Source organism: Drosophila obscura, unplaced genomic scaffold, assembly GCF_018151105.1.
Source record: "Drosophila obscura isolate BZ-5 IFL unplaced genomic scaffold, ASM1815110v1 contig_187, whole genome shotgun sequence".
Lineage (NCBI taxonomy): Eukaryota > Metazoa > Arthropoda > Insecta > Diptera > Drosophilidae > Drosophila > Drosophila obscura.
Genome location: NW_024542775.1, coordinates 634,505 through 660,657, shown reverse-complemented (window position 1 = coordinate 660,657; position 26,153 = coordinate 634,505). Strand labels below are relative to the sequence as shown.

At 42.7% G+C, this 26,153-nt stretch overlaps 1 protein-coding gene across 2 annotated transcripts in view; it reads right to left on the bottom strand.

Annotated features, from left to right (window-relative positions):
- LOC111070742 (transcription factor Sox-6) overlaps positions 1–26,153 on the bottom strand; it is a 44,868-nt gene that overhangs the window by 2,889 nt on the left and 15,826 nt on the right. The window contains exons 2-5 of one of the 2 annotated variants that reach the window (XM_022361543.2): positions 25,733–26,063; positions 25,170–25,675; positions 24,007–24,121; positions 150–1,082 (exon numbers count right to left, since the gene is read on the bottom strand). In XM_022361543.2, the coding sequence (XP_022217235.2) occupies positions 150–1,082; positions 24,007–24,121; positions 25,170–25,675; positions 25,733–26,063 (1,885 nt within the window). Of the gene's footprint in view, positions 1–149; positions 1,083–2,527; positions 2,896–24,006; positions 24,122–25,169; positions 25,676–25,732; positions 26,064–26,153 lie in introns of those variants that run through there. The other variant, XM_022361544.2, reaches the window with a different exon arrangement.

Here is a 26,153-nt window from a genome sequence, read left to right as displayed (position 1 = left end):
CCCTACCCCTACCCCTAGGCCTACCTCTACCTCTAGTCTTAAAGTTTAACTCTAGCCTACGGAGGTTAGATCCGCCAAATCGGATCATTATGCTACTCGTATCTGGCTCTAGTATTTTTTGATAAATCCTCTGAAAATAGTGTACTTACACGAGTTTTTACGAGTGGGGCTTCCATGTCTGTGTAATGATGTTGGGCTGCATGATGCCAGCCTAATGGCGGACTGGATACAACGGGAGTAACACTTTCCCGCTGGTCTCTTGGGCAACAGCTGGTTGGAGAAGAGCTTGGTGATCCTTTCGGCTTGGTTAGGTTCAGGGGGACCTCCATTTCGGAGTCTTGAACTGCCTCCGAAAGACTTGCCACGCTATGATCGGCCGGCGAGGATGGAAATGTTAGGGAGCATTCTTCAGGGACACTTTGGCTCTGCACTAGGGCTGTTCGACCGTGGGGTGACTCTGGTGGCGTGTGGCTGTACGAAAGCATTGAATAGCTATGGCTCTCCTGAATGGGAGACTCTGGCCTTGACTTGCAGCTTCCTCTCAAAGCTCCAATCTCACCGGAGGCATCCGCCGGCTTATTGACACTGGCCGATATTGCGAGTAGATTATTGTTGCTGGAGCTGTGGTTGTTATTGTTGGAGGCGGCCACTGCCGCTGCCGCCAAAGCGGCCTGAATGTGTGCCGCCGCCACCGCTGCTGTCGGCCACATTGGTTGCATAGTCATTTTGTGTGCGCCCGTTGGTCCATGCTGACTATGACTGTGCTGGTGTTGGTGCTGGTGTTGGTGCTGGTGCTGCGACTGCGGACTCCCATGGCCAGGCATTAATTGGATCAGCTGCTGTGCAGGTACTGGTGGACGCAGGAAAGCTGGAAGAAACGGTACCAAGTTGCCGGAACTAACAGCAGTTGCTTGCTGCTGATGATGGTGATTCGGTACTGCAAAACGTCCTGCCCCGAACTGTGCATTCAGCTGGTGATGCAGCTCCTGCAGGCAGCTCTCTTGCTGCAGCCTCTGCACATTTTGGAGTTGCTGCTGCTGCTGAATACTTGCATCGATGTCGGTCATGCTATCGAACTGAGTCTGAAACGAAAAGAAGGAACCAAATTTCTCAGAAATCGAATGATCTGCATTCTAGAAATTCACTCAAAAGCTAAAAATCATATATATATATGTACATATGTATATACATGTGAATATATGGATATTCAAGTCAACTCTCGCCATCCTTAATCATTTAAAAGTTAAGCGACAGACTAGACTTTTTTTAAATAAAGAAACATTAGCTTTGTATATTGGCTAACAGGTTTCCATAAATGTAGATTTTATTTATTTTTTCGATCGGTCCATAGCCATAGCGAACAGTTCCGACACACATACATATTGTGCAGGAGCATACATACATATGTACATAATTATGTAAGTACATAAATTTAGAAGTGTTTGTACGAGTATTGCACACAAATGAACATTTGATAATACCCATTTATTATTAGGCAAAAACTTATTCGAGTATAAAGTGCAGATGTGTTGTGCCTTCTCCCCGCTTATGGGTTATAGCTCAGCCCCTTATCCTGTCCGATAGATTGCATGGATAGTGCATCCAGAATCTCTCCTGGGCTGGGAGCTCTCACTTTTACGAGTCTGCTGAGCAGTCTCTCTCTCTTTACAATATATATGTATGTAGCTTGTATATCAAATAAGCTTTTGTGGATCAACGTTGTTACGATTAGACGACGAGTCTCAACTAGACTTATTCAAGCGATGGGTGGGGAGGTTTCGATTTTTTCCAAGCACTAACACTGTTCACAAAGGAGTTCGAGCAGAAAATGAGCGCACAGTAATATGGATATTATCGAGCATGCTTAATAAGTTACAATATCCACCTTAGTGTCAGCGATTTCCGAATTCTGCCTCCGTAGGAATGGCTTTTATCAATTGTCTGGGCATACATACATACATACATATGTATGTACATAACTAGGTACATATGTATATGCCGCAGGAACGCATAGTTCTGTAAAACTTGTTCATAATTTCGTGGATGAGACACAAAAACAGCTGCAACATACAAACAAACAAAAAAAGCACTTTAAGAACAATTTCCAAACAATTTACAATGTGCAATGTGCAATGTACGGAGTTGAGGAGGTGCTGCAGAGGTATGCAGAGTTAATGCATTATTTAAATGTCACTACTCGCAGAGAGAAACACTTTCGCCACAAAGGAGAGGCACACTTCTTGTTCGCTGAGCTTGGCACTATGCTGAAATATAATTTCATAAAGTCCTCAGCCTCAGATATGTAAAAGCGAGCACGAGTATCGTTTCGGATTTTTACCTAAAATGACAGGTGGCTCACCATTACTGCCATTACTGCACTGCAAGAAAGCTGAATACCGATTCTGTAGGGGTGTGTGTGTCAAAATGAAATGAGTGGAGTGGAGTGCATGTGGATGTGGCCAAAAAGTGCTCTTTGCCTGATTGGCTGAAGCACCGCGTTGGGACGGACACCTTTTTCTTGCCTTACACAATGACAAATCGCAACGAGACGCGTATCCGTGTGAGTATCTGGAACCGACAGAGCAGAGTGTGTTCGGATGATGTCGAACTCCAACGAGCAGGATTGTTTGCTTTAGCCCCCCGGAATGGATTGCGTGTCCATGCGACCGTTATTGGAAGGCACCAATATTCCACTTTCCCTTTACTATTTCAAGCGTCATTAGGGATGTTTAATATACATATGTATGTACATATATATTGACATCTTTGATCTTTGCTCATAATTTATGTATGTAGGTATGGTATTTTTATGGGATATCAAATGGACTTTTCTGAATTCAGAAACAAATTTCGACACTATTCTATTCTGTTGTTTCCTTGTCCGCGGCGCCCGAAAGATTGAGGCAGCAGTCCGTCCACAGCCTTTCCACAGTACATTTTTCCCATTTTCCCATACAAACCGACGCTGCTGACGTCGCTGTCGCTGTCGCTTCGCTGGTGTTGGTTGGACCCGAAGCAGCATTGACTCTCTTATTAGAAGAGCTTAACATCTAACAATGGAATGGCTGCGAGAACAGCTAAGAGCGCAGTAGAGTATAGTATAGTATAGTTCAGTATTGTATAGTATAGTACCATCGGTTGGTTTGTTTTGTTCGTTCTCTGTGAGTCGCTTCTCTTTAGCGTCTCTTTATTGCGACGACTCATTTGCTCTCTCCACCGGCGCGCAGCTTTTTGCCCTCTACTCCTCCACCCACCCTAGTCTTCGAGGTCAGGAAACAAGCAACGAAAGCAAAGCACCACGACACACAGAGCGGTTGGGTTGGCTGGGAAATTGATGTGGATGTGGGCGTGTATTCAATTGTTCTGCACATACATATTGTGCACGAATTACAAGCATTACACTCGTAGTCATTTTTCAGCTTCTATCTGTCCATTGGTAAGCTTTTCGCTCGCTCGCTCACTCGCTCGCTCGCTCTCTCTCTCTCTCTCTCTCCGTATCTTTCTCTATCTCTCTCTCTCTTTGCATCTTTCTGTCTTTTTCTCTCTCCCTCACTGTCTCTGTCTATCTATCGCTAGCGTGTATATGCGTGCATTTGTACACGGTATGTACATGAATGCTGAAAAACAAAAACCTTTTTGTTTTTGCATGGCGCACACAAAAATCGATAGCCAGACAGCTAGCACGCCAACGCAAACGGAAAAGGGCATTGAATTGATTGTGCAACACAACACAATAAGAATACGAAGCGAAACGAAACGAAACGAAACGGGCACGAACAGGAACACGAAGCTGAGTATAAACCTGAAGCTCCTCCCCTTATCGTTCAGGGACGAAGCGAAGCGAAGCCAGTCGTGCAGAAGTGGTATGTGGGTGGGTGGTGGGTAATGCATGGCTTGCTTGCCTCGGCCAATTGTCTCGTCAATTATTTGCCATTGTACGACATGTATTGCGTTTCGGTTGGCGGACGGGTAACGGAACTTACCAGTGTACATACATACATGCATACCATGTGCATACAATACATAAGCCCACATGTACGTACATATGCACCTGCTCGTATGTATATAGATAAATATAAGACGAGATGTCCTCCTCTTGATTGTTTGTCCCTTAGTAGTATGCATATGCATATGTACATATGTATGTATGTACATTCGTACAGTTACCGTTCATCTTTATTATTCCGGGAAACACCATACATTCATACATAAACATACATATGTACATATATGTACATAGATTGTACATACATACATATACTATGTACATACAAATATGTCGGCTTATTGTACCTACACATTTATGAGCCGAAGAATGTTTTAGAAATCGTCGCGAACAAAAGCGTCCTCAATAAAAACCACACAGACATCAATTGATGTGCATAAGTATGTACATATGTACATATTTATGTACATATGAACCGGTACATATGTATGCACATATGTATGTGTGTATGTTTTATACCAACTATGTACGTAAGGAGGTGGCGTTAACCCGTATCAGACGTGGAGGCCAAATAAATCTTTCAACTAATCACGGTTGAAAGTAACTTTTTTTTGTTTTTTTTATTATCACGGGATTTTATTTATCGAATCTTCCCTATTAGAGACTTACGACAAGTATACAAATCTTAGCGTAATATATTTATTTAATTAATTACACTTAATTACTTAGAGTACGTCCCTAGCTAAGTATTATTGCTGGGTGCGAAGGTCTCTTCGCCGGAGTCGTGTATGGCTAGTGTGCCAAGTTAAAGACTGCGCAAGTCTATTAGGATGGGCTTGAAGCTTGGCCTGGTACTTTGCTTTCACTTTAGCAATTTCATCTTTAACTGATCCTACATTTAAGTCTTTATGGATATTTTCATTCCGTATGTACCATGGTGCCCCAGTGATAGTTCTTAGTATCATCGATTGAGCTCTCTGGATTATTTCTAAATTACTAACGCAAGCATTTCCCCATAGCTCGGAGCCGTACGTCCAGATGGGTTTGAGAACTGCATTGTACAAAAGTACTTTGTACTCCAGTTTTAGTGGTGAACGGGTGTTTATTAGCCAATGTAGATTACTAGCTTAACTTAATATATAAGTTAATATAAAAAAAAAACAAAAAACTATGTACGTAGTTTTGTATTTCCTCCTTATAAATACAAAAATGTGTGGAATTTCGATCTGTTTCCATCGCCACACGTTAAACAGCGAATCCCCAGCCCAGCCCATGATGGTGTGATGTGGAATGCGATGTGGGCCGAACTCTCAAAAATCAACTGCGCTCCACGCAGCCAGCCATTGTCTGCGACACTGTTTTAGCACTGCTCTCGTTCCACACAACGGTTAATCAGGCGGGGAGATGAGGCACAAAAGAAGAAGAGAAATGCACAGGCAACAGAATAGCTAAGCTAACTTGGAACACACTGAAAACAACCTCGCAATGAATTCTCGAACAGCACAAAGACCCATATATGAATATTGGGATCCGATCCGATATTTAGCTTTAGAGATTTTGATACCAGGTCTTTATAATTTCAGCATTTTAAGTATTAAGCCTTTTTGGGCGTGGCACTTTTGATTTCGGAGCGTAGAAGAAATCATTGCTCGGTCCGGAAGAGGACCCCTAAGAGTAAGCCTGAAAACTTAAGGCAGGAGGTCGAAGGGAATTCAAAACTGAGTTATATGCACTCGTACCATTGTATTTAAAACCCCTTTGATTATAAGAAGAACCCTGAAAATCGATTTTGTATGCGAAAACCTTCTCCGTTAGAGGATGGTCGAGGCGTGCGATACAACAAGACCAGACCAAGCCTATTGTATCCTCAAAAGTGATTAAACCATGTTATGTCATGCAAGAATTGTTTTCATTTACAGCTACAAATGTCTACCAATATACATACACATGTACATAGAGAGAATAAAGAAAAAGAATACAGTTAAACATACTAAGCGCTCTAAGCGCAGGTTTAATTATGCGCAAGACCCTTCTTGCAGGCTCAGAGTTTATCCAAATACAAATATACAAATAATATATTGTGTGTACATCTGATCTTAAGAGCTTCGGTATTTGTATCATACTTGTATCGATTCGTTTCTAACGATAATTCAATCAAAAGTTGGATAATGAGAGTTAACATCATCCAAAACAAGGGCCAATTTGTCTATAATTTTTAGCTGTTGCGAAAGGAACGATCTGTCGATCATCAATGCTTCTGAGATTCACTTCCTTTTTTCTGAACATATTTAAGCCGAAACTTAAGAAGCTGTACATAACTTGTCTGCATGTGTATACGTAAGTATAACTAATAGCATAGCTGGTGTAAATATTATTAACTCATATAAGATAATAATATCATAATATCAAGAAGATTCGCTGGTTGTTGTTTTTCGGGGTTGGGGTACAAAATTTCAAAGCTCTGCGAATTGAATTTTAGAGCAAATTGTCCATCTTATAATACTATGTAAAAACTGTTCCTGTTTTTTTATACCCGTACTCAAAAAAGAGAGTTAAGGTGTATATTGTATTTGTGGTAAAAGTGGATGTGTGCAACGCAGAGAAGGAAACGTTTCCGACCCCATAAAGTATATACATATATTCTTGATCAGCATCAATAGCCGAGTCTATGTCTGTCCGTCTGTCTGTCCGTCTTGTTTTGCGATCTCAGATCTCAGAGACTTTAAGATCTTGGGCAATCAAATTTTGTTTCCAAAGTTTGTTTCGAAAGTTTGAGAAAACAAACGCTCTGTCGTAGAGAATGATCATATCTACCAGACTGCCGAATCTTGATCAAAAAGGATCATTATTATAGCCAGAAGCAAAAATATAATTTTTAGTTTCTAACCCCATCCTTTCCAGCGCAGCAGTCACTACTCATTCTCTCTCTCGTTCGCACACTGCTCACAACACGCTGTGTAGATGTATAATCTACATTGTAGATGTATAATCTACATTGTAGATGTATAATCTACATTGTAGATTTAGATGAAAGATGTAGCAAACACATTTAAAATATTTTAAAATTCCATCTCATTTATCATAAGCTCACAAATTTATATGTATACTGACTGAGTACGGATATATAAAAGTAGAGTCGCTGCCACAAAAGCGACTCACAACGTTCCTTCTTATTTGATATAAGTCCGCGGAGGCATCTGACGAATGCTACTGGCGTGACGTTACAAATTCCGCGATGATAAAAGCTTAAAAATATACTGTTAGCCGACTTTAGACAAATTATCTGGTAATTTATTGTGTTTGCTTTATCACTATCATTTATAAGTGAGCACAGTAATGGATCACTGCATCACATATTACATATGTATGTATGTATGTAGCTGCTATATGACAGATCCAATAACTACAATAAATAGGCCTTGATATACTTTAGAAGACCAGAGTATGCAGGTGAGGCCCAACCAGGTCTCAAATAAATTATAAGGCGATATTATATAAAGTGTAATTCCCTGTTGCCTCAAAAACACCAAAACACATATCACACGGTGTTTGTATACGTATACGTATATATGTACATATGCACATACATTAATATATAGTGACATTTTTGTAAACTTTGAAGTAGCTGTCATATAATAAAATAGTGCCAGTATTTCATTCGTCTTCAATCACGAACAAAGCAATCATTCGTGGAAATCGATAGCCAAGACATACGTACAATGTACACACATACATATGTACACATACATATGTATGTATTTCCTAAAACTCTGCGAGTGCCGGGCACAACTTAACAACTTAAATGCAGGCTAAAGCTGCAACAGTTATTGAGTCTAAGCACCGTTTAAGAATTAGCTAAGATATTTGGATATATCCATACATATATGTATATGTACATATATGTATGTATGTATGTACATATGTATGTTTGAAGCGTTTTATTGGGCATAGTATTCGTATTGATTGAAGGCGTGTGTAACTTTTGACGAGAAACCGTAATCGAAAGTGACATAGACACTTTTTATGTGATTTTATTTGTATATCTTGTTATTTTGGTTATGTCATCAAAAGCGGAAAATAGGCAGTAGAAAATTACGCTGGCATAGTTAGCTGGGCTGGGAGGAAAAAGATCAAAGGACAATTTCCTGATTGTTTTATTCCGTTATTTTATTTGGTTTGCCTTTGCCTTCCATTCCGTGGCGTTCCGTGCCGTGCCATGCCGTTCCGATTCGTTGTGTTGTAGGTAGAGTTTTTTTTTGTTCTTGTTGATTTTTGGACGTACCGTACGTATGTTGTCTTTGCTTATTTATCCTATTCGTTTACTTTGTCAGGCGCCGTCACTGTCACTCTCTCTGTCCCAAACGCACCCATCCCCATCACAATCCAGCCTCCAGTTCCAGCCTTGTTATGTTCCACCCACCACCCAGCACCCAGCACCCACCACCATGGGTCAGACTTATTTATTTATTTGTTTGTTTTCATTATTAAATTGTACTTCATTTGTATATTCCGTTTTGTTTCATCTCTTTCATTTGCCTTTGTTGGGGAAACCGAACCCCCCGATGGACATACGCTACTCGTACATACATACATAGGTGTATGCCACAGCGAAAGCCGATGCCGAAGCCGAAGCCGATGCCGAAGCCGATGATACTAAAGAAGAGAAGGGATAACGGATAAGGGATAAGGGATCCCCGATCCCGACAGAGACCTCGATTTGCTCCCTTCAAAGCAGATTCTTAATTGATTAAGTGCTTGTAGGTAATGATGATGATCTGATCCCGCTGGTGCCGCTGGTGTTTGTAATTGCCGCCAGATGCGACAGTCCGCGCTCAAATACTCGTAAAGTGCGTGCTCTGGTGGATGGGATGGAATAGAATGGGATGGGATTGGATGGTGGAGGGTTGTCGTTGTCCTGTCTGTGTGGTAAGCGAGGTTAAAGAAAACATCAGTGAAAGGGCTTTTAGATAAACCTTCTGTTTCAATTAAAATTTAAAATTAAAAGTGTACGGTGCCAGATCGCACTGACAAGATGTGCTCTCCAGTGCCCCATCTCTCGAGTTCTCCAGCTCTCCCGTTCCCAACCCAGAAAGCAGACCATACCACGGGCACGGGCACGGGCACGGGCACGGCACCTCATTAACGCAACGAAACAAATTCACACAATGGCGAGCTTTCAAGTGATACTCACAGCTCAGCTCAGCTCAGCTCAGTGCTCATCGAGAAGGGGTGTGGGTGGTTGGGGGGTTGGGGGAAGTATTTTTTGTTGCAAATTTATGTTCTCATAAACAATTGTTGTTGGTAACCCCACAGAAGTCTATGTGGGTAGGTGGGTAGCTGGGTAGCGACCTGAGACCTGAGACCTGAAAGCAGCTCATGCCAAATTCACTGACAAGTGGGCCGAGCTATTTCGCTTTATCCGCTGAGCAACTGTAAATTTCCGCAGAATGCAATTTCTGCCATTGATGATACATGTGTACATAAGTATGTATGTATGCATGAATGTACATATATAACTTAAGTCTGCCTGTCGCCTTACGTCCGTAGCTGTGGCTGTGGCTGTGGCTATAGCTGCCGAGTAACGACTCGAGAGAACAATAACTTTTTCACATTTTACATGCATATGGGAGAGAGAGAGAGAGAGAGAGAGAGTGAAATGATGAGCTGGGGGGGAGAGGGAAATAGGAATAAAAATGCGAAAGAGAAACACTTACAGACAAAGCCTAAGGTGAGGGAAGCTCTAGCTCCGGCAGTATCCACTGTGCAGGAGATCGACTCACTCGGTCTCGGACGATCAGGAACCGGAACCAAACCAAACCAAACCAAGCCAGAGTATCAGTCAAACCCAAAGGATAAGATGTCTCTGTTTTGATATCCATTTGAAGGATGTACATGTGTTCCTCTAGAGGGCAGGGAGAGGGCCTTCCTTTTGTTAGGTTAGCTTAGTGTGTGATTACTATGCGAGCAACCCCATTCGAGTTTGCATTGAGGAATATTTAAGCTTCAAGTCCCCTGACTTCAGCCCATCAGCCAGTGTCACGGGCCGGGCTAGCCGGACTCCACTACAGTCGAGGAAGAGGTATCGCTGTCGCAGGCTCTTTTTAAAGACCGATGGTGCGCGAGGCAGCAATGCTCTATTTTTATTATTATTGTCACAGCGTCTGCCCCACAGCAGATAAATAAATAACGAATATAAAGGAAGCCAGCACCTGCACAAGCGTACTTGGGGAAGAGTTGGCAGCAAAGCAACGATGTGACACAAGGTTAAATGGAGGATTACTGATTACTGCCACTGAGGCAAGGCCCACCAGCCAAGCAGTATACATCCTATACATGAGCATGTGCTTGCGTACCATGCAAGCGGTATGCGGTATGCGGTATTCTATATCGCATATATGTAAATACATACATATAAATCCACACTTTCAAGGGTCAGCGACGACCATAGACCAGAGCCCAGGGACGATTGCGCTATGACTTCTACCAGGGGATAACGATAACATTAACGATAACAATAACAGCCGGCAGACGGTTCTCGGTTTTCTTATCGATGCATAATTTAGTTAGTTTAGCCAACTAAGGATTTGGAAGACAGACACAGAGACTTTTTACTGATCGTACCGTTGCTTTGACTGAGTCAACAATAGATAACATTTGTGTACATAAGTATCTGTATCGGTATCTGCATATCTGTATGCATATGTATATGATTTAGGTACCCTATGTTGGCATCAAATAGCAGGGTCTATGGCTAGAGAAGGCCAAGACAAGCCAACCTTAAGGGGTCTTCATGGGGTCAGAGACTCTTCAGTTAGTGCGCTGCAAACATCTGGTACAAATCGATATACCCTCTTAAAGGGTAAATATTAACATGCATACATACATACATATGTACATATGGCTATGTACATATGTATGTATGTACATATGTACGCTTTTACACCCAGGTACGGGGTATAGGCACGCTTCCGTAATTTCGCGTCTGTGGAGTGCTTCTTGGCGCCTAGACATCAAAGCGAGTTGGTAGGAGTGGGACACGGGACGTGGAACGTGGAACGTGGTACGTGGGAGAGGAGAACGCTTCGCCAAATTCATAATCAAGCGTAGAGCAACACTTATCGACGGTTTGCCATCCAACCACATGATGGATATGAATGAATATGATATACATATGTACGACGTCTGTACACACATACATACGAAAGTAGCTATTGAATTGAGTGACTGCCGCACATTTGTTTATTAAGGCTTGCTCCGTCCTAAAGGATTTCGCGCATGAAATTCATATGTGCATAGATATGTGTACGTATGTACATACATATGTACATGCAACACAATACATACATATGTATATAGCCAAAATATAGTATGTCTGTGTGCTTGGAAACCGTCAAATCAAAGTCGGATTCTATGCCATTTGCTGTTTAAATGTCATTCCTTCTGTTGGTATCGTATCAAGTTGTCAACATTGGGAAAAGAAACGATTGCGATTGAAATTGCGATTGCCATTAAAATTCATTGGCACGCTTCGTTCGTTTATTCCCAGCTAGGCCACATCCGATAAGGATTCGGGAAACCGCAATACCGCCGTACCGCCATAGCGCCATAGCGCCATACCGCAACCCAACCACCACAGCTGAGCTGAGCTGAGCTGAGACATTCAGACCTGTACTGTTCGTTACGTAGTTGTCAAATTCCAATTCCCAAACGGCCGCCACTGTCCCCGGAAGCTTTAGCGTAACAAAAACCGTTAATATTACAACAATCCCTGTGGCATGAGAATCAGAAACAGAAACAGAATCAGAATCAGAATCTGCTGCGGCACACGTAAAAGCAAAAGCAAAAGCAAAAGTACAAGTACGGGCGCGAAGTAGGAGTGGACGCCAATCCGTCGAAAAGAGGCTGTGGGCTGCAAATTACACCGATGACACGCTGTGTCATCGCATCATTGACTTGCTCGAGTGACTACGGCGTGGTGGGGTGGTAGGGTGGTAGGGTGGTGGTTGGCGGTTGGCGGTTTGGGCCCAACCTAAGCAGTCAGTGGGCGAGGTGTAGGAAATGGCAGTGGGAGGGGCGGTGGCGGTGGCGGTGGGATGACTGCCTAAAAAGTTCTTCTTGTACTTTCTGCCCAACTTTTTCCTCCCATTTTATTAAATAATTTGGCATTGTTTAGAATTCGTTTCGTAGCCCTTTTGTTGTTGTTGTTGTTGCTGTTGTTGTGGTTGCTGTCAAATTCTGAGTCTGTGGCTATCAATAACCTATTTGAGGGCCAAAAAGAATTCCTGCGGGTTTTTTTGCGCTGCTCGAGAAAAATCAATACCCTTCAAAATAAATTGTGAAACATCTGGAATGAGATGAGATGAGATCCAACCTAGAGATAACACGAAAATGGATATTTAAACTCTGGGCGGGCCCGACCCCAGGAAAACAATTCCTGTGAAATTAGGCACAACGGGAGTTTTCCTTGCAAATGAACAGGACTTGCAACTGTTTCACCGCACTAAAATATTTGTGTATCGCCGTACTCGCATTTGGCATCAATTGTAATTAATCACCGTCCTGTCCTGTCCTGTCCCGTCCCGTCCCGTCCCACACCCACACCCACACCCACACCCACACCCAAACCATCCATCGCCCGGCTCTGACGCCGCATCCTGTCCTCAAACGAAATAATATAATATAATAAAATGTAATATAAAACTGATTACTCCGATTCTTATTATTTTTATTTTCATTCAGACCCAAAGTGCCGTGAAATTCAAATGAGTTCAACTCAATTATAATAATAAACTGCTCGTTTTATGTTGCTGTTGTTGCTGTTCCTTTCCCTGTCGCTGTAGCCATATTGTTGTTGCTCTTATTCTGTACGCCGTACTTTGAATAAAGGCTGGGTATACCCATTTTGTTAATACTTTGTCCCCGTCTAAAAATGAATCCTTATCCAATCGCCAAATATCCGCCAAATGTCCGTCCTGCCCGTCGTAAACAAATCAGATTTATCCTAAAAGTTTCTGACAAGCTGAGTGTCAAAATGGTATCACAGTTTGAAACAAAATTCGCTCTACTTGGTAGTCACTGTAGCCACTTCCCACGAAAGCGGACAAGCAGCCTTGCTCAGAATGAATAATCATTAATCATGAATCGAATCATGATCACAGTCACATTCACAGTCACATTCACAGTCACAGCCACCTGTCTTTTAGTGTGGAACCCAAACCAAACTCTGTGGATTTGATTACAAAAGGGCAAGCGGACAAAAGCTTGAACGCCAGTCTCTGCCAGTCTGATGGCTCTCGAATAGCTGCACAGACTGGAGATGCTTGTGCCCGCTCGGTCGTTCCGATCTGCGCAGACCTAGCCAGGCTGCTGCAGCACGTGCAGGTCATTGAATGACCAGGTTCAGGGTGGGGGAACACAAATAAATGATTTTAGCTTTGTTAGGGTGGAAAGGCAGAGTCGCGCCGCTGCAGAGCCACGGCTCTACCACTCGACTTCTGGCTTTATTCTAATTACGATTACCCTCTCCAAAAACAACCCTCGGCCCTCGGCCCACCCCCGCGCCCACGCCCACCCGCATGGCTTGTGTCAAGTGCAAAGGTCTTGGTCGTGGTCTTGGGCCGTGGTCTAAGGTCGCGACATGTGACAGAAGAGCCTGCGAGCAACAGTCACTTGTTCCCATGCCATGGCCAAACATCGAAATTTGTACCGGACCGCCCAGCGTGTTCAAGGTAATTGTTTTTTCTTTCTTTGCACGACAATTCGTAATTCTGTTCCTGCCCCTTTGCCAATGTGCCACTGTGCCGCTCTGGCGCTCTTCCCTTAGCATCCTACTGCATCCATCCTGCATCCTGCGTCGGCGTCAATTCAATTACAAGTTATTTCACGTTCAAACTGCGAGCGGTACACGCACGAGCCATCCACATGTCGTCCGCATTTCGCCCCACTCTCAGCCAGGAAATTCAGAAATAGATTGGGGAAATTGAAATTCAAATTGAAAACATGATTTGTACAAATTATTATTATGGTTATATGTACGTATGTACATATGTACATACATATGTACGTAGTAGCGACATCATGAAGAAGACAAAACAAGTCCGCGGCTGCGGCTCCGACTCCGATTCAGATTCCGACTCCGGCTCGAGCTCGAGTTCGAGCTCCGAATCTGGCGCGGGAGTGGTAACACATGACGTGGCTATAGTATTTCCTATTCTATTCCCGACATAGTGCTAGTGCGCACATATTGGCAGGTCGATAAACATATACTATGCGCATATGGGCAGTTCCTATCTGGCGTTACGTTACATTCCTACGACAAAATGTTGAAAAATATAGTCAAAACGCCGAAGTTTGGAATAGAGATTATCCTAGTTGAATATGAATTGGTTAGCCCTATATTTACCAAAAAAATGACAATAATTGAGCGTACGGTTTTAAAGATATAAGCCAGAATATGACCTAAAATTGCGTTACATAAAACTGAAGTGGTTTTCGAGGTTGGCTACAAAATGGCAAAACTCTGCTAATTGGGTAGGTCTATCTGTATTCAAATTTTCTGTGCATACATATAGTCTTTATTTTCAAAGCTATTTAATGTAAAAACCTTTCCGGTTTTTTTTTGCTATAAGTCCGCGGAGGCATCTGACGGACGTTACTGGCGTGACGTTACCAAATTCCGCCGAGACTGGAAAAATGTTCTGGTAATTTTTGTAAATATTGAAATATGTTAGAGAGACTTTAAGGAGAATCTTTTATCAAGAATCATCTCTTTTCTACGAAACAAAAGTAGCAGTAAACATGACTACAAGAATACCAAAAATGGGAACTTTTGCTTATTTTAATAGGGTTTTGCATCAAAGTTAATGAAATTATATGTCAATAAAGTAAATAAATAAGTAATAAATAAATAAATAAAATAAAAAATAAAGTAAGTTGCCCTTCAATAAATGGAAATCGGTTTTTATTGACTTTTTATGATTTTTGGGGTGGTGGACCTTTTGGCGGAACTGCCCATATGTACATATGTATGTACATATGTATGTATGTATGTATGTATGTATGTACATACATATGTATACTGGCAGCAAGGAGCGTTGATCGTAAATCCGTTTTGGCCATCATATTTGTCGCTACAACACTGCAATACAATATTTGTGTGGCCCATCTTCTGGGAGCGAGCCCACCATCCACAATGAGAATAAAGCAAAGCGACGTATTTGTAGTCGGAAACAATGGGGGCTCTAATGATGGGAAGTCGCCAGACGGCTATACGCAGTCTAGAAGGAGATGATTAAATCTGTGACAACAAAGGCCAAAATAGCATTCAAATTAGAAGCTCATTGTCGATGTTTTGTTGCCAAAGTAGCGCCAATGCGAATGTATTGAGCCGGGCCCAGTCCCTTTGTTCCAGCCAGACAATGGGGTCACAAATGAAGAGCGGGGTTGCATCCACGTAAGCCATCAGTGGTTCCACAGATCCAGGGCTTTGGCTATGGCTACTATAGCAATGCATATGGCATATGGCATATGGCATATGGCTTATGGCTTATACATAGCATATGGCTGTGCGGCACGGTCTGTCAACACGTATGACCAAGTTCATCCCCGCCACTGATATGGATAATAACGATCATCAATCGCCATCATCAATCTTCATCCATTACCGCCAAGTACAACAATGAATGTCTAATAATTCTAGCACGGGACAGGACAGGACAGGACAGGAACGGAAACTTTTTCCGGCAAAAGTAGATCCAGTCCGGACAAATTTAGAAGGCATTGAGCAACGCACTCCCAGCCCCAGCCCCATCCCCAGCCTCAGCCCCACATTCAACTTCTTCCCTTGTACTTGGGGAGGATTTTGTGAAGTGTAGGAAGCCTTCTGAAGGATTTCTGCGAACGAACGACTGATTAGTTTCCCAAACTCAGCAAGAAGTTTCCACTGGAACAGTTGCCAATACAATTTTACATTACAGTTCTAACAGTTGACAGTAATTTACCGCTCGTATTTCATAATTTGTCTGTTTTTGTACAGCCTAGCCTCTCCTCTATTACGGATATTATGATTACGGACGGCCAGCTGTATGTATGTACATATGTATGTATATGCATTCATACGTGCCAAAGCAACCAATTATCACCGTTTGTCTTGGTTGTTGGTATTTGCTCGCCTCGCCTATTGCGATTCAATCTAACCCATCCATCAAGTTCTTAAATTCACATGCACAATACATACATACATACATATGTATGTACATGTACACACATGTGTATCGCGTATCAGATGCTCGTCGAGTGCGAAGGAAACGAAACTACATACATACATATATGTAATTTCGATTCTGACTAGAATCAGCTAAGCATACATATATGTATATATGTATGTACATACACATGTACATGTGTATGGTATGTAGGTGTACTAAGTAGATCAAAGTTCACTCTCCATCGGCTGCGAGGCATTGTGTCACGAACGAGCACGAGTTCACCTTTGAGTCCACCGACGACTTTGACTTTGGCTCGCATGTGGCTCCCCCCCTACCATCCCTGGCCATAGAATATGTCACTATAAATTTTCTTCATGTCTAAATATAACATTTATGATTCCACCCTAGAAATCATTTATACACTTTTTGACAAAATATCGCACCGTTATGAAGCAATGAAATATGGAATGGAATAGAATAGAATGGAATGGAATGGAGCAGAACAGAAACGAATGCTTAGCGTAATGTTTGCTGTTGTCACAATTACATATGTATGTATGTATGATACATATAGGGATACATTTTTATACCCGTACTCAAAAAAGAGAGTTAAGGGGCATATTAGATTTGTGATAAAGGTGGATGTGTGCAACGCAGAGAAGGAAACGTTTCCGACCCCATAAAGTATATATATCCTTGATCAGCATCAATAGCCGAGTCTATATAGCCATGTCCGTCTGTCCGTCCGTCTGTCCGTCTGCCTGTCCGTCCGTCCGTCTTGATGAGCGCCTGGATCTCAGAGACTATAAAAGCTAGAGAAACCAAATTTGGTTTCCAGACTCATGTGATATCACACTGCTACAAGTGTATTTCAAAATTTCGCCCCGCCCCCTTCCGCCCACACAAAGGACGAAAATCTGTGGCAGGCACAATTTTAAAGATACGATAAAACTAAAAAGTTTCGCAGTATCGTAGAGAATGACCATATCTATCAGATTGCCGAATCTGAATCAAATCGGATCATAATTATAGCCAGAATGAAGAAATTAATTTTCTGTTGCTTCTCTGCCTCCCCCTGCCAGAAACACGTTACCTATTTCTTTCTCGCTCGCACACTCTGTCGCGTTCAGTGCGCGAGCAACCCCTAGCGGAGGAGATGTAGAATATGAATGGTACATCTATAATCTACATGTTAGATGTAAAATATACATTGTAGATGTAGATGTAGATGTAGATAACATATGTAGCAAAAACATGTAAAATTAAAAAAATTTTTTTTTATTTTAAATTCTAAACAATCATAAATCATACTGACTACTGAGTACGGGTATAAGTAGAGTCGCGTCCCCAGGAGCGACTCACACGTTCCTTCTCGTCATATTGTATTTTACTGATGCATCTCAATTGAGAGCCCATTGGTAATCTTGGATGCTCTTTCAACTTTCTTCCACTGACGTACCGAACTACATACATATGTGCGCAGATATGCAAATGCAAGAGTTGCAGGCGAGACTGGAACTTTAAAGGGGGAGTCCATGTGTTTGCATTGTAATTGACTAGTGCATGTATGTACATGTGTTCGCAGGTGTAGGGGCCAGTGGCATGGGCAGGGGCAGGGGCAGCGGCAGCCACTCACCCCACGCACATTGTTCAGGCTGTTTGCGTACACAACACAACACACTCACACTCACACGCACTTAACCACAGATTTATTTGCCATTTTAGGAGTCATTAACTGCGCAAAGGTAAGGGTATAAGGGTATCAACCCCCCAGCACAGCTCGCCCCACGCACCGCCTGGAAGGACAGCCAGGGCCTTGGACTGGAAGCCTGCGGCTTTAGTCCGGAAGCGGCTTTTGAGTGAGTTCGGTGGCTAATTATCCGCCTATGGATGGCCAAAGCCCCTGACCACTTCGTTTGCCACACACCGCACAGCACCGCACCGCACCGCACCGCACGGCACCACACCCTTATGTTAACACACTACTAATCCTTGTCCTGTTTTTGGGCAGGTCATAAAAACTTTGCTTATATCAGGAACATGCTCATGTTTCATAGCATAGCTCCGTAGAATCACTTCATTATCCCGTGGCCTTAAAAACCATTCGCTAATAATTGCAATCATGTTGGGCCGTTGGGCCGTTGAGCCGTTGGGCCGATGGGGCATCGAACGTGCTGCCTCTCCATCCGAGGCGCAACAGCAGAGACTCATTTCGCCACTTGCAACTCGCCACTCGCCACCCCTAAGTGGCTCGGCCAGGATACAATGACAATGCCTTTACATACAATTACCACATGTACATACATACATATGTATGTATGTATTTATGTATGTACAAACAATGCACGAACGTGAAGCTGGTTGCAGTGTCGCTACAGTGCACATCGCACCCAAATCTAAGTCTAACTTAATGCAAAAATCTAGTGCAAAATAGCCGAACATTAATGGGCTCTGGTTACGCGCTCCTTGGGTAGCGGGTCGTTTTTGTTTCTGAACATAACTCAACCAGCTCTAAGGGGATTGTACTTGTTGCGATTGATTTTTGAAGCCGAAAGGCATCATTCGGATGACCCAACGTTTGGCTGGGATACCGGACAGGCTGCCTCATTTGTTTGGTCCTTGAGCTGCCTGGTCAGCGATCAGAAATCGTACTACAGTTCCCGCCGTTGTCTCTGAGCCGATGTACGCGTCCGACCCCGTCCACGCCGAGTGCCACAATGTAGAAATGCAGCACTTAGCCCTGGGATCACTGGATCTAAAAATATGACACTGGTGCACGTTCGCTCTGGTTTAGACTCCGCATTTTCCGCTTTTCCACTCATTGATATGATCGTCATCGACTCGGCGAACGGGTGACTCTGCCTGAAAAAGAATTGACGGCCTCTGCTCTTCTTTGGTAAAACATTTCTCACTTCATTAAGACGCCTTATAAATATAATATCAGACTTTCCACACGGATCTGCGGAGGAGAAGGAAGAGGAGGGCGTCATCATCACGCATCTGAGGTGTGGCGTGTGGCGTGTGGCATACGTGTGGCATACGCGTGGCGGCTCGTATGTATGTGGCTGTGACGATCTGTTCTGTACAAAGTTGATGGGTGGACACGGCTGGCTGAAGCCATAGCAAGAGCCACAGATGGGGTTAAGGGATAATGGGAATCGCATGCTGTATCGTAAATCATAATATATGTGTATGCATGTTTATGTGTGTATGTATAAACTAACTAGTTCTGGTGAGCTATACTAAGCAACAGAGACTCTTATTGTTGCCTTTTATTCTTCCGTAGCCTACGTTTGATGTCGCTGTGGAATAGCCTTTAATATCTAGACTCTAGAATATGTATCCAGAAATCTATCTACATTTGCTCGAAAGCTTTTATTTTTATAATCCCTCTTTCAGGCGTCGGAGGCAATCGATAGTGATTCAATGGCGCAGTTCACCCAATCCATCCACATGTGCACACATACTATGTACATATGTATGTATGTATATTAATATGTGTGTTGTATGGGTTTGATTTTGGCTTTTTTGGTGTGTGGTGTGGGGGGAGCGATCTCTGGATGAAACTACGCAGAACCCACGCAAGAATTCAAAAGAATTCAAAAGAATTCAAAATTTAAAATGACCTAAATCACTCTTATCGTCGGAGGAGAGGAGACAATGAACATTTTACAGCAATATTTATGAATTTTACGACATTTATGGATGAGTTGGGCATTTCGACGTTGTCGTGCGGATAAAATATGAACTGGCCTATCAATTTATATGAGAGATGTTCCGTTCCACACTACACACTACACTACACTCACACCCACCACCCACACTCACACTCACACTCGCACTCACACCATGAATGGGCTCGGCTCGTAGATTGGATGGATGGCGATGCGAGTGGGAATGAGGATGAGAATGAGGTGTGGGATGGGGACGGGGATGTGGATGAGGATGGGGATGGGGAAGGGAAGGAATGGATGGGCTCTACGTACGTATGTATATAAATACACATGTATTTATATAGAATATATAGAAACATTTCAACAGCATATTGTTCATATTTTATGTGTGCTCTTCTACAATCTAGATTCTCGATGTACGTGCAAACATATGCACACAGTGTACATACATATATTTTATTTTCACCGTATGCGATCGCTTATCCGAGACACTGCGAATCGTCGATTCCCTTACGGAGATGATTGCGAATTTAATATTTAATGTATCGTAAATACCATCAATTAGCTCTTCTCCCCCGCCAATGTACATCCACTTAACGTGTACATAACCATATGTATGTACATACATGTAAATGTACTTGTATGTGTACAGATAGCCATAATGTTCATACATTTAACTGGCTTCGATATCGGTTTTTTTTTTTATAAATAATTGACATTTTTTGCAATTAATTGCGAAAGCGAATCTACGACTCGATCTCGGAGAATACATACATATGTACATATGTACATATATGTATGTATGTATGTATGTACATATATGCTTCCCCTGTTTAATGTGGCGCAACCGATGAAGAAAGTTTGCAATGGATGCAGCGCATCCTATCGCATGTATCGTATGAATTTCTGTTTTCATTCATAAATTTTTATTTCAAAAATAGAACTCTCTGTCTTTTGCTACTTTTCATTCCGCACGTTTTGATTAATATAAGAATATTTGTAGGGTAGGCAAATTTTCAAATGCATTTCCGGTGTGATTTGCAATGCGCATGGAGATGCGTGGAGTGGAGTGCAAGCAGAGGGAGGCCTGCACGGCCATGATGGCACATTTTCGCATTTACTCACATGCATATTCCCATGTACATGTATTTAGGTATTTATATACATTTCCATATTCATTTGTAAGCATACTTCCGTACATTCTACTCTACGGAGTTACAGCGCTACCAGCAAACATCCATACAGAGGGATCGAGGCTGGGCAACAAGGTCGGAGACGGAATCTACATAAGTAAATATAAGGCACGGCACTCATCAGATCACGATCACCGATCACAGATCACCGATCACAGATCACTGCAGCGTCTTCTTCCAGGCGGAAGTCATGGAAATCAGGCAAGCAAATCATATTTAAATTTAGAGCGACAGAATCACAGCTAAGCGTACAAAATTCTACAAAATTTCAAAATTCTTCTATTGGAATCAGATTTATTGAAATTATATTGTTATTATTATGTACCGAACCGATCCGAAAACTATTATTCGGCAGATAATATATGTACATAGTACTAGTGTACATGTAGTAATTACATACATACGTATGTACATACGACCTCGAAACCAAACCCACTTCTTACTAAAATAGTAACACCAAATAGATATGGATCTGCCCATATCCATACATACATATGTACATATATATGTACGTATTAGTCTTGTGGTGGCAGTGGATCTGTGTAACACTTCCCATCCCTGCCGCGGCTCACAAAGATCGAGAATAAAATAATATTGTAAAATTGAATATGAATGTTTTTTTTTTTTAAATGGTATGTAAGTACATATGTACATACATATGTATGTAGCCTGAGCGGACTCTTGGTTCCAATTAATTTGGGTGCTACTTGGGACTCGATAGAACGGTGTGTGTGGATACACCCTTTTACCTTACGACTGTGGGGTATAAGAAGAGCCACTCCTTTTGAGGTAGAGGTAGAGGGAGAGGGAGAGGAAGAGGCTGAGCCATGTGTGATAATGTGCTTTTAATGAGAACCTTTTGAACTGTGCACTTAACACCGAGATAGTATCTCTCACTGGAATTATGTATTGCGGCGGCGATGTGATTGCTTCACCCAGGCCACTGGGCGAAGGAGCAGCAAGCTACCCCCGAACACGAACCGGAAAATGCAGATTTTATTAGACATTTTGGGCAATGACAATGGGAAGGTAATCATCAGTGTTCGTCATCCTCATCCTCATCCTCGTCAATCATCCCCTGTTTCCGTAACGAAATATTTGGCAGATAAACATCACATTAGCGTGATTCCAAGCCGATTAGCCAAGCTGAGCCTAAGCCCAGGCCAGGCCAGCCCAGGCCAGGCCAGGCCAGCAGAAGTTTCCCGCTCATTGTCACGTTACAGATCTGCTAGCTCACGCTTACGCTACAGTTCTCAGGCGATTTGGTCTTTAATTTAACCGCTGTGCTGCCCATCTATGTACATACATACATATATAGAGTACATACATACATATATGCATATGCATAAGTAAGTATACCTACTACCTACTACCTTGGGGTGTGGGTGTGGGTGTTGGTTGGGGGGTGGGGGGTGGTACAATATCCGAACGATACCGAAACAAAACAGATGACACGAGCCAGATTTTACGCAATAAATGTCTTTTGTCTTTTGATGGTACACACACACATACATATGTAGATATGTACACGTGTATTGGCACCTGTGTTTTATCCAAATACGTATTCATATGTCCATATGTATACATATGTATACATATGTATGTATGTAAACTAAGCAGAGTACATATGTACATATATGTACATACATACATGTGTACATATGCATGAATACGAAAGCCAACAAGCCAAGCCCCATAAGTTTTGAAGATAGCTGCTATGAGAATGGGAGGTTCCTCAGCTATGGTGTGGTATCTATTATCTATCGTCTATGTGCCAATGCTGTTGCTGTTGCTACTGCTACTGCTACTCCTATTGCTATTTCTATGGCCGCGGCGGCAATGGCTGTGCTGTGTGGCCAGCCAGCCGGCCGGCCATTACATAAAGGCGAATGGGCGAGGGCGAGGGCGGGGGGGAGAAGGCAGACGGCAGAGGCCTCAGAATAAAGGAAAGCTTATTGTTCTGGGCTTGAATGGAAAGCACAGTACAAAAGCGATTCAAAAGAAAATTTAACATAGCATAGAAAATCGCAAAGGAAGTACAAAAAGTAAAGTGAATGTGCACAGAATGGTCCTCTCCCACACAATGAAACAAGCTGTGAATAAAGGAAGTAGGAAAGAATAATACAAATTTGTATGCAACAGCCGGGGAAATTCAAAAAATGAAAGGACTGGAATGGAAAGAAAAATAAAAACCAAAAAAGAAAGAAATGAGGAGTTTAGAGGACGCTCGCCTCGCCTCGCCCACCGAAGCATTTACATATTAAGTACATATGTATGTATGTATGTACATACGTGATATGTATATGTATCTCTATACGATATACATATATGTACCACACGGATGGTAAGTTTCATAAAAACTACATATCTGATTGCAATTGCAATAATATTATTATAGTAATAATATGTACATATGTATATGGGGAGGATCGGAGTACTGAATCAGTCCAGTCGTCGCACTCGTAGACCCCTTCTTGCTGGAGTCGGGATCGAGTCTCAATACGTGACTACTTACTCGTACAGGCCTAAATTTGTGTATGCTAATTTGCAATTGTCACCTGCAGGGATGTAGATGTAGATGTAGATGTAGAGATACGTGATTCACTCTCCGCTCTTTTGCCCGCCGGAGCTGAGTGCTACATGAAAAGGCCTTAAATTTCATCTGCATATTGACTCTGGCCAGGCTTTGGCAATTCTTGCGCATCGAAATAAATACATTTACAATAAATTGCTTTTTTGTGAGAATACCAAAGTGGTTGGGTATGGGGGGGTTCTGTTCTCTTTCAAATCAAATGAATTCACATCGTATGACTGTGACACAAAGGTTAGTTTCTGGGTTGCGACTGGGGGCATTATGGACAGACCACCTCCTGAGCATGATAGGGTTAGGCTAGCGGCTACCGGCTACCGGCTAGCGGCTCCGGCAACGTAATCAAATATAAAAAAAAAACAAAAAAATAATCGCGCCGCACTGTTACTTTACTTGCCTGAGTGAGCAAGCGACTTCTAATCAGTTGAAGTTGTCGTATCATTTCGGACACCGTGTGATCCTTTTCATATGTTCGGTCCTCACGGATGCAGCCAGACAGCACGGAGTGTTCTCTGAAACGATCGAAGACAAGGCTTAGGCGGGCATTGGTACACATATTAAAACCGTTTTTAGATCCAACTACCACCGCATTATTTATTTTATTTTATTTTATTTTTTTTTGATATTAAGTTACTTTCAACCGTGATTAGTTGAAAGATTTATTTGGCCTCCACCTCCTGATTGTTTTCTTGAAAGACCGCAAATATTTGGCCGCAACAAAAACATATCATTATATCAGAGCTATGAAAGGACGGCTCAGCGCTCAAACCCCAAAGGGATTGGAAATGCAGCATTCTATCCGTTGAGAGAAAGTTTTCAGAATCAATGTCATCCTCAACGGTACCCAGATGTATATCAGTATCAAATCTATCCACAGCTATGGAGACAAGTCGGACAATCCTAAAGAGAAATCCAGCAGGTTCGTTTTGGTTCGGTTCGGTTCGGTTCGTTTTGTTATCTGTCCGAGTGAGCGGAGTCCACGGAGCGGAGCGGAGCTTGCATGAGTGCAATTTTGAATATGGCTCATATCACGGGTACATACGGATACGGGTAATCTCGCCAGGATTGTCAGTGCGGATATTGGTCCTGTGGTCATAGATACTCACAATTTGTTGCTGTAAGTTTATTCTCTATTTCCGTTCGTGGTATTCAATTATTTAGCAACAATTCAAGAGAGTAAGCTCATATTCGAGCATCGAGGGCGAAGGAATGGCCCTTCGGAGCGGACGTGGTCGTGCCGGCGGCGGGTCGGGTCGGGTTGGGTCGTTCGATTAAGCTACAGTTCGCCATCCTTGCCCTGAAATTATTTGCTAGTTTTGGTGTGCATTTTTAATGGCATTAGATTTGCCAATTTGCCAAAAAGGAAGCTACTGAAATCTGGTAATCATTGAAGGCTGATTTTGCACTTTGTGGCTCACCGGATGACAGAGTACAGAGTGTACATAGTGGCCTCGCTTTCAAGTCAAATCGATGAATAAATATTTGATCTGCTTAATTTTCGTATTTAGTGGGTATGCATTATGCAGCATCATATTTGGGTGGGGGCGGGCCTGGACCTACCTTTGTGAAAAACTTGGCTTGGGCATGGCAGAGTACTCCGAAGAAGTATCTGTTCCGTAAATTGAAAGAAACGGGGCTGCTGCCGAGGACGTAGGCGGACTTCTCTCTTCTGAAATAGCTTCGGGGCTCGGTGAAGTTTGATTTAACTTTTCCATCTCGACATCTTCTTTTTGTTGGGCAGGAATCAACAGCTCTGACGCACGGCCAGCATCAATATCAACATTGGAGACGTGCTCTTGCTTAATCACTTTCCTATGCTGAGGTGCAGCGACGTCATCGTCCTTTCGCATCGGATCTTCAAGCCGATGGATCGAGGCGGTGCCCACACCGTCAACTCTCTCCCTTGGAGTTTCGGAGCCGTTCGAAACGTTCAATTGCTCGTTGCGGCACATGAAGACTCCCGCATCGTCAGTTCCATTCCTCAGGCGCGCCTTCTTCGCCTTCTTCGCCTTCTTAGTGTATCTTGCGCATGAGTCCGACTTTTGTGCTAATATGTATCGAGTTGACTGTAAAATATCTCATTATTCATTTCATTCATTGGGCCCCCGGCGCTGGGAACTTACATGGGTGCTTCTTCTATTGACATCCGACTCGTTCGAACTGTCCGATGTGCTGGAACTCCTTGAATCGGTGTCCTGGTCAGTATTTTCGTAGTCACTGGTCGACACCATACTCGAGCACATTTCCGTATCCGTATCCCTTATGGTAACGGTCGACCCTGATCCTTCGTTTCCATTTTTGTTGAACAGCTGCTGCTGCATCTTGCCAATAGTCAAGGGACCGTTTTCTGTGATACCGCTCGGCCGTTCAGTCAGTAGAAATTCCGATCCTTTAACGCTTCTCTTGGACTTGCCATCAAACTTGTTTGGGGGCGATTTTCGCTTTCCTGACATGCTGAAACAATTTGAAAAAAAACAACTATTTAGTGTTATATGCATCCCTATGTACATATGTGTGTGTGTGTGTGTGTGTGTACATAATAAG